Source organism: Xyrauchen texanus, chromosome 5 (genome assembly GCF_025860055.1).
Source record: "Xyrauchen texanus isolate HMW12.3.18 chromosome 5, RBS_HiC_50CHRs, whole genome shotgun sequence".
Classification (NCBI taxonomy): domain Eukaryota; kingdom Metazoa; phylum Chordata; class Actinopteri; order Cypriniformes; family Catostomidae; genus Xyrauchen; species Xyrauchen texanus.
Genome location: NC_068280.1, coordinates 858,548 through 872,500, shown reverse-complemented (window position 1 = coordinate 872,500; position 13,953 = coordinate 858,548). Strand labels below are relative to the sequence as shown.

The 13,953-nt window shown below is 43.0% G+C and overlaps 1 protein-coding gene across 2 annotated transcripts in view; it reads left to right on the top strand.

Moving 5' to 3' along the window:
- LOC127643903 (adhesion G protein-coupled receptor L1-like) overlaps window positions 1–13,261 on the top strand; it is a 46,459-nt gene extending 33,198 nt beyond the window's left edge. Inside the window, exons 15-25 of one of the 2 annotated variants that reach the window (XM_052126841.1) lie at window positions 1–121; window positions 211–420; window positions 2,235–2,455; window positions 3,896–3,962; window positions 4,454–4,545; window positions 4,649–4,817; window positions 4,967–5,122; window positions 5,224–5,320; window positions 9,404–9,523; window positions 9,680–9,697; window positions 11,205–13,261. The exon at window positions 1–121 is cut by the window's left edge and continues 53 nt beyond it. In XM_052126841.1, coding sequence (XP_051982801.1) covers window positions 1–121; window positions 211–420; window positions 2,235–2,455; window positions 3,896–3,962; window positions 4,454–4,545; window positions 4,649–4,817; window positions 4,967–5,122; window positions 5,224–5,320; window positions 9,404–9,523; window positions 9,680–9,697; window positions 11,205–12,034 — 2,101 coding nt within the window. In that variant the 3' untranslated portion in view covers window positions 12,035–13,261. The remainder of the gene's footprint in view (window positions 122–210; window positions 421–2,234; window positions 2,456–3,895; window positions 3,963–4,453; window positions 4,546–4,648; window positions 4,818–4,966; window positions 5,123–5,223; window positions 5,321–9,403; window positions 9,524–9,679; window positions 9,698–11,204) is intronic. The other variant, XM_052126842.1, reaches the window with a different exon arrangement.
- The last annotated feature ends 692 nt before the right edge of the window (window positions 13,262–13,953 follow it).

Sequence of the window (13,953 nt, the reverse complement as noted above, 5' to 3'; positions counted from 1 at the left end):
GATGAAGGGTCAGTGGTCATCGCAGGGCTGCAGACGTCTGCACAGTAACAACACACACACCACCTGCGCCTGCTCACATCTCACCAACTTCGCTGTGCTCATGAGCCACCAGCAGCCTGCTGTGAGTCACACAATACACAATCAAATATACACGTTTGCCCTTTATACACCCATTTCCAAGTTCTTATAGCATTCTTCTCTTTCTCTCAGTATCCGGGTGGAGTTCAGGGCTTGATTCTGTTCATCATCACGTGGGTGGGGATGGTGATTTCTCTGGTGTGTTTGGCTCTGTGTATCTCCACCTTCTGCTGTCTGAGAGGTCTACAGAGCGACAGAACCACCATCCATAAGAACCTCTGCCTCACACTCTTCATCTCACAGCTGCTCTTCCTCATCGGCATGGACAAAACACACTACACCGTGAGTTCAAGCACACCAGAACGCATCGGACCAATCCAGATCACACCAGACCAACTGGACCACACCAGACCACATCAGGCCAGACCAGATCACATCAGATCAAACCGGACCAAAGCATATCGCTCTAGATAAATCAAGACCAATCTACACTATATCAGACCAAAGCCAGACCACATCTGACCAGACCACTATCAACCAGATCAGATAACATCAGACTATACTAGATCACACCATATGACATCAGATCAAACCATTTCACAATAGATAATTCCAAAACTGAACTAGACCACATTAGTCCAAACTAGATCACACCAGACCACACAGAACAAACTAGACTACATCTGACCACATCAGACCAAATCCAGACCAAAACAGATCACACTATACAAATCCAGACCCAGTCTAGACCACATCATACCAAAGCCAAACCACTTCTGACCAGACCAAACCAGACTATATCTGACCAAATTATATCACACTTACCAAACCATATCACATCAGACTACACTAGACCGCACCAGATCAAATATCATATCCAAACTCAAATCTATTTTACAACCGATCAAAACCAGACTAAACCACATTACACTAGACCACACTAAATTAATCCAAACCAATCTAGACCATATCATAGACAACTAGACCACATCAGACCAAACTTGACCACATCAGAATAACCCAGACCACATCAGACCAAATCAGATCATATCAAACCAAAGCCAGACAAAACCACATCGTACCAGATCACACTTGATAAATCCAGACTCAACTAGACCACATCAGACCACAGCCAGACCAAACCAGGTCACACCAGACTCCTCAGAACAAACTAGACCACATCAGATCACATCACACTACAGCCAGACCAAACCAGACCATATCAAATCAAATCCAGACCAAACCATTTCACACTAGATCACATTAGATAAATTCAGACTGAACTAGACCCCATTAGACCAAACCAGATCACATCAGATATAAGCCAGACCAAACCAAATCACACTAGATAACACTTTCTAAATCCAAAACAGTCTAGACCACATCAGACCAAACTAGACTACAGCAGAATAACTAGACAACATAAGACCAAACCAGTCACACCAGACACACAGAACAAACTAGACCACATCAGATCACGTTCGAACAAAGCCAGACCAAACACATCACACTAGATCCGATAAAGACCACATTAGACCAAAGCCAAACCACATCTGGCCAAACCAGACTATGTCAGACCAAACTAGATTACACATACCAAACCACATCAGACTAAACTGCATCAGATCTAATCCAGACAAAACCACACAACACTAGATCACATTAAATCAATCCAAACTAATCTAGACCACATCATACCAAACCAAACCACATCTGACCAGACTAAGCCCAACCTGACTATATCAGACCAATCTAGATCACATAGCAGAATAACCCAGACCCCATTATTCCAAATCAGATCACATCACACCAAAGCCAGACCAAACCACAAGATGAACTAGACCACATCAGACCAGAGCCAGACCACATCTAACCAAACCTGACCACATCAGACCAAACCAAACTAGACATTGGACACACCAGAATAATCCAGACCAAAGCATTATATACTAGAACAATCCAGACTGATCTAGATCAAATCAGACCAGATCAGATCAATGCAGACCACAGTAGACAACATCTGACCATATCAGACCAGATAAACCCAAACCACACTAGACCAGTTCAGTGTATATCAGATCTAATCAGTCCACAGCAGTTGTTAAACACTAATGTCTCAGTTGTATCTCTGTGTGTGTGTGTGTGTGTGTGTGTAGGTTGTGTGTCCAGTGCTGGCCGGTCTGCTTCATTTCTTCCTGCTGTCGGTCTTCTGCTGGCTCTGTATGGAGACTGTCCAGCTGTATGTGTTGATGGTGGAGGTGTTCGAGAGCGAGACATCTCGGCGCAAATATTATTACCTTACTGCGTATGGATTCCCAACGCTGGTAGTGGCTATTTCAACTGCTATTGACTACAGGAGCTATGGAGGACCCAAAGCGTGAGTTATGTGTGGTTGTTGAGTTGTTGGCAAGTTTAGGGTTAGGTTAGGCTTTTGAGGTTCAGTGCGTTCAGAAAGTAATCAGACACCTCCATTTTTTACACATTTTGTTATGTTGCTTAAATGCTTTAAATTATAATCTTTTTCACATAAATCTACACTCTATAACCCATAATGACAAATCAAAAACCATAACTTTGCAAACGGATTAAAAAGAAAAAACTTAAATATCACATTGACATAAGTATTCAGACGCTTAACTCGGTACTTGGTTGAAGCACCTTTGGCAGCGATTACAGCCTCAAGTCTTTTTGTGTATGATGCGATAAGCTTTGCACACCTGGATTTGGGGATTTTCTTCCATTCTTCTCTGCAGATCCTCTCAAGCTCTGTCAGGTTGGATGGGGACCGTCGGTGGACAGCCATTTTCAGATCTCTCCAGAGATATTTGATTGGGTTCAAGTCCAGGCTCTGGCTTGGCCACTCAAGGACATTCACAGAGTTGTCCCGAAGCCACACTTGCATTGCCTTGGCTTTGTACATAGGGTCACTGTCCTGTTGGAAGGTGAACCTTCGGCCCAGTCTAAGGTCCTGAGTGCTCTGGACCAGGTTTTCATTAAGGATATCTCTGTATTTTGCTGCGTTCAGTATTCCTTGATCCCTGACCAGTCCCCAGTCCCTGCCACTGAAAAACACCCTACAGTGTGATGCTCCCACCACCATGCTTTACCGTTGGGATGGTATTGCGCAGGTGATGAGCGGTGCCTGGATTCCTCCAGACATGACACTTGAGACCAAACAGTTCAGGAGGCTGTGGCTCAGGTGGTAGTGCGGGTTGTCCGCTAATCGAAGGGTTGGTGGTTTGATTCCCGGCGCACATGACTCCACATGCTGAAGTGTCCTTGGGCAAGACACTGAACCCCAAGTTGCTCCCAATGGCAGGCTATCGCCTAGCATGGCAGCTCTACCGCCATTAATGGGTGAATGGGACACAGTGTAAAGTGCTTTGGTAACCTCTAAGGTTAAAAATGGTGCTATTTAAGTGCAGACCATTCCTTTCATCAGACCAGAGAATCACATTTTTCACAGAGTGAGGGTTCTTTAGGTGCTTTTTTGCTCATTGTAAGCTGGCTTTCATGTGTCTAGCACTGAGTAGAGGCGTCCGTCTGGTCACTCTGCCATAAAGCCCAGATCGGTGGAGTGTTGCAGTGATGGTCGTCCTTCTGCAAGTTTCTCCCGTCTCTCCCATAATCTCTGGAGCTCAACCAGGGTGACCATTGGGTGTTTGGTCGCCTCTCTTACCAAGGCCCTTCTCCACCAATGGTATGGAGTGTAGATTGATGTGGAATTTTAAAGCATTTTATCATAAGGCTGCAACATAACAAAATGTGAAAAAATTATTGTGTGTGATATATACAATATCTCTTGTGTTTTGTGTAGTTGTTGGCTGAAGGTGGATAACTATTTCATCTGGACATTTGTTGGCCCCGCCTCCCTTGTTATCTTGGTGAGTCTCACTTTAATCTACTAGTAAATAAATTGTATTCATTACAAATATACCACACAATGGTACTGTACTGTATATTAGATATTAGCAATGTATACTATGAACAGCATGCACATTGTTTTATGCAATGCATTCGATTTGGCCTTCCATATCCAGAATGACAGACGGACTGGGTTTTACATCTCTTTCTTGAATAGTTATTTCATCAGTCTGCCAAAAGTTGATATTTGAATACAAAATTGAATTAAAAATGCAAAATAATCATATTTTTGAGATAACAGAAAGCCACTCGCTGAATATGGAACATGATGAGGTCATGTGACCACAGTGTAGCATACTATCATTAAATAAGGTATCTTTGATCACTGTTTCACACATTATTTTGTGTATATTGCGCAGTGTGCAGTAAACAGTATGGTGATATTCCATTTGGCGCATAGACGTAAACTTGACATTTTCTTGTGTGTGACTTCATCTGGTCTTATGTTTAGCTGAATCTGGTGGTATTGGTGATCACTGTTCATCGCATTCTGCGTCACTCCACCGTGCTGAAACCAGACTCCAGCCGTTTCGACAACATCAAGTAAGAGCACAGGGGTCAGGGGTCATGCCTCGGCAATCTGTTTGTGTGTATTGTACATGCAGAATAATATTTACATTTATATATTTTTTGTCTGTGTTTTCAGGTGCTGGACGGTCAGCTCAGTCACACTGCTGTTACTCGTCTCTTTGACGTGGATATTTGGCCTCCTGTTCATTAATGACAACAGTGTGGTGATGGCGTATCTGTTCACTTCATTTAATGCTTTACACGGCATGTTCATCTTCCTGCTGCACTGCGCTCTTCAGAAGAAGGTATGAAGGAGTGTGTGTACTTGCTATAGTTTGCACAATTATTGATTACTCTGTCATTTCTGTGTGATATTAGATAACAAAAAATGATGTACCATTGAATGTTTCATTAATTGTTTGATTACAGTGATTATTCTGTGTATTTCCATTAGGTGCAGAAAGAATACAGCAAATGCTTGCGTCAATCACGCTGCTGTGGCCACGCCTCCTCAGCCAGTTCCCATGGTCCTCTGAAGAGCTCTGCCCACCGCGGCAACAATCGCTACTATAGCGGTAGCCAATCACGACACGCACCAGCACAAAGACAGGTAACGCACACACATGTTTGTATTTATATGTTTATGGTAAGTTGAAAAAGAGTAACTTATACAGTCTTGGCTGAAATCGTTTCCTCTGCGTGTGTGTTCAGAGTCGTATCAGGAGGATGTGGAATGACACAGTTCGGCGTCAAACAGAGTCGTCCTTCATGGCAACAGAGATTAACAACACACCCACACTCACCCGAGGTGAAATATACACATACATGGTCTGTTCATCCCTTTTATGCTGTCACATGTCCCCTTTAATGACATCAGTACAATTTTGACCACATGCTTCAGACAGAAATAAGTTTCTTATACAGTCTCCATCAGTAAGGCTGTAGAATTAGGGACCACCTATTAAGGCGCTGATTTGGAGTTTAAAAAAGTAAGTGGATTGTGATCAGTATACACAACAATTAGGAATGTACCACCAGCCACATACACTGATGAGCCAAAACATTATGATCACCTGCCTAATATGCTGTTGGTCCTCCATGTGCAACCAAATTTTGCCGACCCGCCCAGGCATGGACTGCCATGAAGGGGTGTACCTGGTCTGCAACGATGTTTAGGTACGGTGGCACGTGTCAAATTGACGTTCACATGAATGGTCAGACACTTTGAACATTGCCCAGAGCATCACACTCCCTCAACTGGCTTGTCGTCTTCCCACAGTGCATCCTGATCCATCACGCTCGCATGCCCATTGTAGGCGCTTTCAACGGTGGACAGGGGTCATCATGGGCACTCTGACCGGTCTGCGGCTACGCATCCCCATACGCAGCAGGGTGCGATGCACTGTGTGCCGTGACACTTTGACCATCATTAAAGGTTTCTGTGACTTGTGCCACAATAGACCTTCTGTCGGTTCGGACCAGACGGGATATCGTTGCCTTTGCGCATAGATGAGCGACAGCGCCCAGCACCCCATCGCTGATTTGTGGTTTGTCCCTCCTCGGACCACTGTCAGTATATACTCACCAGGGAGCACCCCACAAGCCTTGCCGTTTCAGAGATGCTCTTAACCAGTCGTCTGGTCATAACAATTTGGTCCCTGTCAAAGTCGCTCAGGTCTTTACTCCTGCCCATTTCTCCTGCATTCAACACACTGACTACGAGAACCGATTGTTCACTTACCATCTAATCTACCCAGACCTTGACCTGTGACCTTGTTAGGAGATGATCAACTTTATTCGCTTCACCTGTGAGTGGTCATAATGTTTTGTCTCATTGGTGTAAACATCAAAATATTGCAGTGCCCAAATCAGAGCCAGAGCCTCTTTTACTATGGTCATTTTAGTTTTAAACGTGGTTAGGTTAGTTTGTTGAGGATTAAATTTGCATGAAAAATATCTACCCCATCCTCGTCAGTCTTCAATAAAACAGTTTCAGCTCCTACCTGGCTGGCATCTACCTGTATTTGTAAAGGCTTTTCCATTCAAGGAGCCGCCAGATCTGGACTAAAACTGAGCAGCCGCTTTACATTTTCAAAAGCTTGCTCACACTGAGGGGTCCATTCAAACTTAGACTTTGCTTTTAGCAAATCAGTAATAGGTTCAACAACAAAAAGAAAAATTTGGGCAAACACTCCTATAATACACTGTCATTACCAAACAAAACTTTCCTTTAGGAATCGGTGGAGGAAAATTATCAATGGCTCAAACCTTAGCAATCATGGGTCGTACATTATCTTGCCCAATCACCTTACCGAAATAGATCACAGTCACCCTAGCAAACTCACACTTTGCCAGGTTGACCATGAGACCAGCGTTTTTTAGCCAACCGCTCAAAACCGCATGAATACGGCTAAGATGCTGTTCCCATGTTTTGCTAAATACAACAATGTCATCTAAATATACAGTGCATACCTCTAAACCGGCCGCCACTCAGTACATTAAAAGATGTGAGGGCATTTCAAAGTCCAAATCTCATCACAGAATGAGAATGTAGACCCGCTGGTGATATGAAGGAAGCAATTTCGTGTGCTCGAGTTAAAGGTAGTTGCCAGTAACCCTTCAATAAGTCGAATTTACTGAGAAAAGTAGCTGACCCAACTTGGTCAACACAATCCTCCATACGTGGTAATGGGTACGAGTCAAGTTTTGTCACGCTATTCACTTTACGGTAGTCCATACAGAAGTGATACATTCCATCTGGCTTATTCACCAATAAACATGGGAAAGCCAAGTTGGACAAGGACGTCTTGGGGATATTATTCTCGAGCATATGCTTCATTTCAGAACCCAAATGCCATTGTTTGTTGGGCAACACACTATAACACACTATTTAGCATAGCCATATCACCCTGTAGCTGGTTGCCCACTGAAGCTAAGCAGGGCTGAGCCTGGTTGATATGTGGATGGCAGACCTCTCGGGAAAATTAAGGTTGTTTCTAGAAGAGGTATTAGGGAGGCCAGCAGGGGTGCTCACCATGTGGTCTGTGTGTATCCCAATGCCCCAGTATAGTATAGTATATTGATGGGGACACTATTCTGTAAAAAGACACTGTCCTTTGGATGAGACATTAAACTGAGGTCCTGACTCTCTGTGGTCATTAAAAATCCCAGGACACTTCTTGACTGCTCAGCATGTTTGTGCAAGCACCTCAATTTCTGTTTTTATGCCTCCGGAGACAACTCATAAATCTTCAACACCATTTTTTTACTTTAAAATACACCTGGCTGTCCTCAACACTTAGGGTAGAATATGCAGTATATCCAGTAGATCAGATGTTCAAACAAGCTGAAGAATGCATCAACATCCTCCTCATTAAATCTCGGCATTGTTTTAAGACAACGGTTAACATCAAACTTCTGCTGAGATGAATGACTTAAGCCACTAATACCAGACTCTATCATTCCCTGTCTAAGGCTGTGTTCAGACTGCAGGCAAATCAGATTTTTTCTCAAATGTCGCAAGCGATCAAATCAGTTTTGCATGTTCAGACATAACCAACCTATCTGCATGGGTTGCTTTGGTAATGACGTAGGCGTACCCATGTGACCATGCTTTCGAAACAGTTTCGGGAAAAATGGAGGTGCATCATTTCACTCTCCAAATAAGTGCCCTGTCCTGTCGCGGTGCAGAACTGCTTAACCAGGAGCTTTACCAGGAGACGGGTAAATATTGTGATGTTCCGTTCTGCAGTCGCCAATTTTTAACGTCATCATTGTGTCGCGTTAAGAGAGATGCAAAAGACCATTTGAAATCAGAATTGAGCAGCCAGAGCGTCCGGACTGAGACGCATCAGAATAAATCAGATTTCAATTACATTTGAAGCCACCTCCCGATGTGGTTTGAATGAAATTCTGAAAAAAAAAAAATGTTTGTTGTCCAGACTATCAAAAACTCATCTGGATACAATCTGGATATGCAAAAAATCCAATTTTTAGTGGCAGTCTGAACAAAGCTTAATATTCTGTGTCATTTTGTTTTTCTCCAATTCCAAGAGCATCCATTCCTTCTGCTGTTCAAAGGATAATGATGAGGTAGATGGAAGAGGAGGTTTATCACCTCAATAATTGTGGGTTTATCAGTCATAAGTACACCTAAGTCTACCAGAGCTGATTGTACAATGACTCCTATGCTGTGTCCAAAACCGTGTACTGTCACAGTGTGTACTGTGTTCGATGAAGGACACACTTATCTGCCAGCAAAACAGTACGTTCTTTTAGGTATGCATGTGAGTAGTATGAATAGAATTCAGACATACTTCATCCGGGGATGCTGGCGTTGTCTCGTAACCCGAATATATGATGTAAAAACAACAACCGCGAAAACGTTCTGCTTTGATTTTGTCAAACAAGCCCCATTCAAGCACAAGGAACAATTATCTTGGTATACAAACACTTACAGTTGAGAAGAGCCGTCCGCCTCACCATTCACCGCCGCTCCTTTAAATCCAGTGTTTTGAACGTGACTCCACCTCAGCACCCGAGAGATTATGGGATCGTTAAGAATCATTCGATCCACACTTAAACATCTTGCTGGAAATAGTAGGTCACCCACATATTTCTCGCTCTCTGCTTCATGAATACATGATAGTAGTAGAGAAGTAGATATTCGGAAGCAGCGCTACACTCTCTTTAAGTCGTTTAAGACCTATATCATAATGAGCTGTGACTTCTAATAACTGCTCTAAACAGTTGCTTTAATAACCAAGACTGGAGACTTGAAACATGTTTTGCAAAAGGAGCCAATATCAAACAGGAAGCGTAACGATAAGAACAAATAAAGAAAAACAAAAGCCCGCCCTTCCTTAAGGTCATTTTTGCTCTTTATTCTCAGGCACTATGGGTAATCACCTCCTGGCCAATCCAATGCTACAGACCCACTCTGGCTCCCCTTACAACACCTTATTGGCTGAAACATTCAACCCACCCTCTCCAGCAGTGTTCAACGCCACAGGTCAGTGTATATGTGACATTACATATGTGTATGTGTTGTGTTTGTGTTTCGTGCTGTTCATTCAGCTTTAGATGAAAAGGTTTTTATCTGTATTTACTTGTGTTTTGTATTATTTTCTCTCTCTCGCTCTGTCTGTCTCTGTCAACTGATCTACAGGCACTTTCAGAAACTCAAGTATGGAACATGTGTACTAACTGTCTGTCTGTGTGTTATCTCCATACTTCATGCCATCAGTGCACTTTCAAATCCAATGAGCTGTCTTGATGCCTCTTGCCTAAATAGGTTGCTGCAACGTTCTTGCACAACAAAAAAAGATTGACACAGTGCAATTAATGTAACAGAATGCAGGTGTCTTGAGAATCGTTTTCAAAAGTTGACGTTCTTGTTCAATTTTCAGTGTCTAAAAAACATTTTAAAAAGCACTTTTGCGCTAGACGATAAAAAACCAAAACAATGAGATGCAGAACAGTGCATCTGGGGTCAGAAGTCGTCCTGATAGTGCGCGCGTACAGAGAAAAGCGCAAACGGACAAGCTGTGTCCTGATTTGAAATGCTCTTCAATAGAGTTTGAAGTTAGCATGTTGCTAAGCTAACAATACAGTAAAAATTGGCCTAAAAATGCATCTTGGAAGGGAGAATAATTATATACTGCTTGGCTATGATGCCTTAAAATGCTTCCTATGTAGGCAGCTCACTGGGAGACGTGTTTCTCAGAGCATTCAGAGATGATATTCTTCATCACAATTGTACAGAGTGGTTATCTGAGTTACTGTAGACTTTACCAGTTTCAACCAGCCGTCTGACACCAACCATCATCCATGTGATTATCTAATCAGCCAATCATGTGGCAGCACGATACGGGTCAGGAGCTTCAGTTAATGTTCACATCAACCATCAGAATGGAGAAAAAATATTTGATCTCATTGATTTGGATTGTGGCGTCATTTAGTCGTCATGTTGTTTTAAACTCATATGACATTTTGGTGGAACACAAAAGTGCTTGATGTGGATTCGAAGTCTGAATTGGATTTTGAAGTTTCTGTAATGATGATTATAATCACCTCAATAACTCATGACATCTCACCACAGTGTTGAACTCACAAGGTGCATCAGACAACATAAATATCAGCGGCATTAATGTATTTACACATTCATGCATGTGCTGCATCCAAAACCGATCACTTGTTCACTCATTCACTATATTGGGCAAAAGACAGTACTTTGCATTGTATGCTACATTACTAGCATGTTGCGTTCGACTACTTGAAATCTGATCAAACACCAAATATGATTTAAATTAGACTTGAAACCACATACGGATCGGTTCAGATTCATTCCGAATGGGTTTGTGAAAACTGTTTTTCATGCTCAGACAGCAAGCAACTAAACTCTGATTGTTTAGCTTCCTGTCTGTCGTTTAAAGCCGTACGTAATTGGCAAAGTTTAAAATGCTTGTTTTAGCACAATGGTTGATTGACAGTTGAGTAGGCTGTCCTTTGCTGTTGTCTGGGACAGACTGAAACTGCTGAATCAATTTGGGACCACGTTTACAACTGTATTTAGCGCTGTCCGCTTGTGATCGGACTGCCCGAAACTGATGTTAGTACCAGATGTATCAGGATGGTGGACTGAAATGACTGTAACTGGTTTCTAATCCTGTATTTCTCTCTGTGTCCTGTAGAGGGCACACTGTCACGCAGTCGTGAATCTTGCGGGTTGGAGGGAGTTCGACTGAATGGAAACTACAACAACAGCTACTCACTGCACGGGGGGAGCTCTGACTTGCTCGGTGGCGTTCCTGTGGGATCAGGGTGCGTGTCCGGAGAGGTCAGCCCTGCCCTTTTGACACCCAGAGGAGCGGAGCCTTCTGGCTGTCTGCGGCGAAACCTTTCCGACGCGGCAGCGTTGGAGAAAATGATCATATCTGAGCTGGTCCAGAGCAACTTGCGGCCCGCCACTGATCGCTATGGCAACGGAACAAGTTCTACGATGCACCGTCAGGATTATGCCACGTCAACGAGTCACCGAGAACCTCCACAACGACCACTACCCCGCCCCCCTCCCCCACCCCCGCAGGACGAGGAGGAGTTACTATACAAAGCTTTGGAAAAACCACGCCTACCGGACAAGCCCAGAATACCAGACAAACCCTGCCTACCGGATAAGCCCCACCTCTTGGAGCACGCTCAGTCCGTGTTCTACCAGAGCGAGGAGGACTCGGAAAGCTTCTCTGCGGAAATCACGGACAGCGTGGGCAGGGCTGGACCGGACTCCTCCGTGTATGCACGGGACCGGGATTCGTCCTATCCCGACAGCAGTCCCGAGGCACTCGGGACGGAGCCACACCCAGCCCTCCCACCAGACGAGCTGTACTTCAGCGCGGGACGTCAAGCACACATCTCTGCATTTTACCAACCTCCGCCACGCAGGACCAATGACGAGGGGCGGCTTGCGCTGCAGCCCTCGCAGGGTGAAGGTGATGGACAGATGCAACTGGTGACGAGTCTGTGACTAGGGCGCTGGTGACCGGGACACGCAGATCTGGAGGAGGAACACGAGGACGTGCGTCTTCAACATCATCTTTGTCATCATCGAAATTAATGTCAGGGTGAATTGGTCACGAACACGTCTAGTTCATATTTGAAGACAATTTCGGGTTCAAAACAAGTTTACAAGTATGCCCGTTGTTTATTAAAAAAGGGACAAATTTGGGTTCCAGTGAGACACTAATGGAAGTGAACGGGCCCAATACGTATGTTTCAAAAGTATAGCCACATAACGTAACATTATACATGCCAACATGATTTTAGAGTGATAAAATCACTCACACACCTTATATTGTTTATGTCTTGTGGCTGTACTTTTGAAAAAGTATTGGTCCCCTTCACTTCCATTTTAAGAGCCTTGATGTAACCAAGATTTTTCTTTTTTTAAATTAAGTAGGGTGTCTAAATTATTTTTGCAATTTACAAATTATTTCTGTAATGCAACTAAAAAAAATTTTATTACTGTAATGCCAAAGAAATCATATTAAATTATTTCAATAAAACTCATTAAAGCTAGTTGATACATCATGGTACAATGCAAACAAATCAATGTCTTGCTGATTTCCAGTAGAAATATCTTTAAAACTATTCTTAAAACAAGATGAATTGACTCGAGAAGCAAAATGACATTGCGATATTTTGAAATTCAGTAACGTTTATGCTTATAACTAGAAAAAGCTTTTTGCCAATGAAGTAAGAAAACAACTAGATTCAAAGGGAAAACAAACACATTTTCCTAACCCCATTGGCTAATAGTTTTTCTTGTTTTAAGCATAAACCACATCAAAGTTTGTTTATTTGAAAACAAGACTAAATATCTTGTCACGCTGACTATCACACCTGGAGTCCCGGGTTTGAAGGGCGTGCTGAGTGACTCCAGTCAGGTCTCCTTAGCAACCAAATTGGCCCGGTTGCTAGGGAGGGTAGAGTCACATGGGGTAACCTCCTCGCGGTCATTATAATGTGGTTCTCGCTCTCGGTGGGGCGTGTGGCGAGTTGTGCGTGGATGCCGCGGAGAATAGCGTGAAGCCTCCACACACGCTACGTCTCCATGGTAACACACTCAACAAGTCACGTGATAAGATGCGCGGATTGGCGGCCTCAGACGCGGAGGCAACTGAGATTCGTCCTCCGGATTGAGGCGAGTCACTACGCCACCATGAGGACTTAGAGCGCATTGGGAAATACAAATTTGGGAGAAGGGGGTGGGTATCTTGTCCTTCTGCTTTTTATGTATTTTTTTTCTTGTTTTGATATTTTTTATTTTCACCATAAACAAGAAGATTTTTTTGCAGTGTAGTATTTGTTGTACTTCCTGTACTTTTTTAAAGTTTAATACAGAGACATTTTCCCTCAAATTCTCATTACAGTAATTTTAAAATAATCTCATTCTTAATACTACAAAGCAAAAAATAAAAAATAAGATTTATTATTTAAAATTTAAAATGGTAAAAAACAGTCCTACAGTTCTGACAATCAAATCATTGTGATGAACTGACTTAAAAATACACAATGCATTAAATCATGATGTATGCAAAATGTATTCCATGCCAAATACAATTTCTTATTTGTAATTTTGGGGTGAAATATGAGCCGCACATGTTTCGTGAGCTAGTCACCTCTAGTGCGTACTTTTGGAATACTAGTACAGATAACGATGATCATTATCAACAAACGAAATCATTATCGTTTGTTGTGAGATCTCACAGATGCGGTAAAAACAAACGGCCCCTTGTAAGACCTCAGAGAAACAGGAACCACGACGATAATGATGATGATGATGATGATGATGATGATGGCGGCTTCCTCCTCCATGTCTCTGTCTCCTGGTCACCTTCACACCCACCCTGATCATCTCACTGCCATTCAAACACACCACTCTTT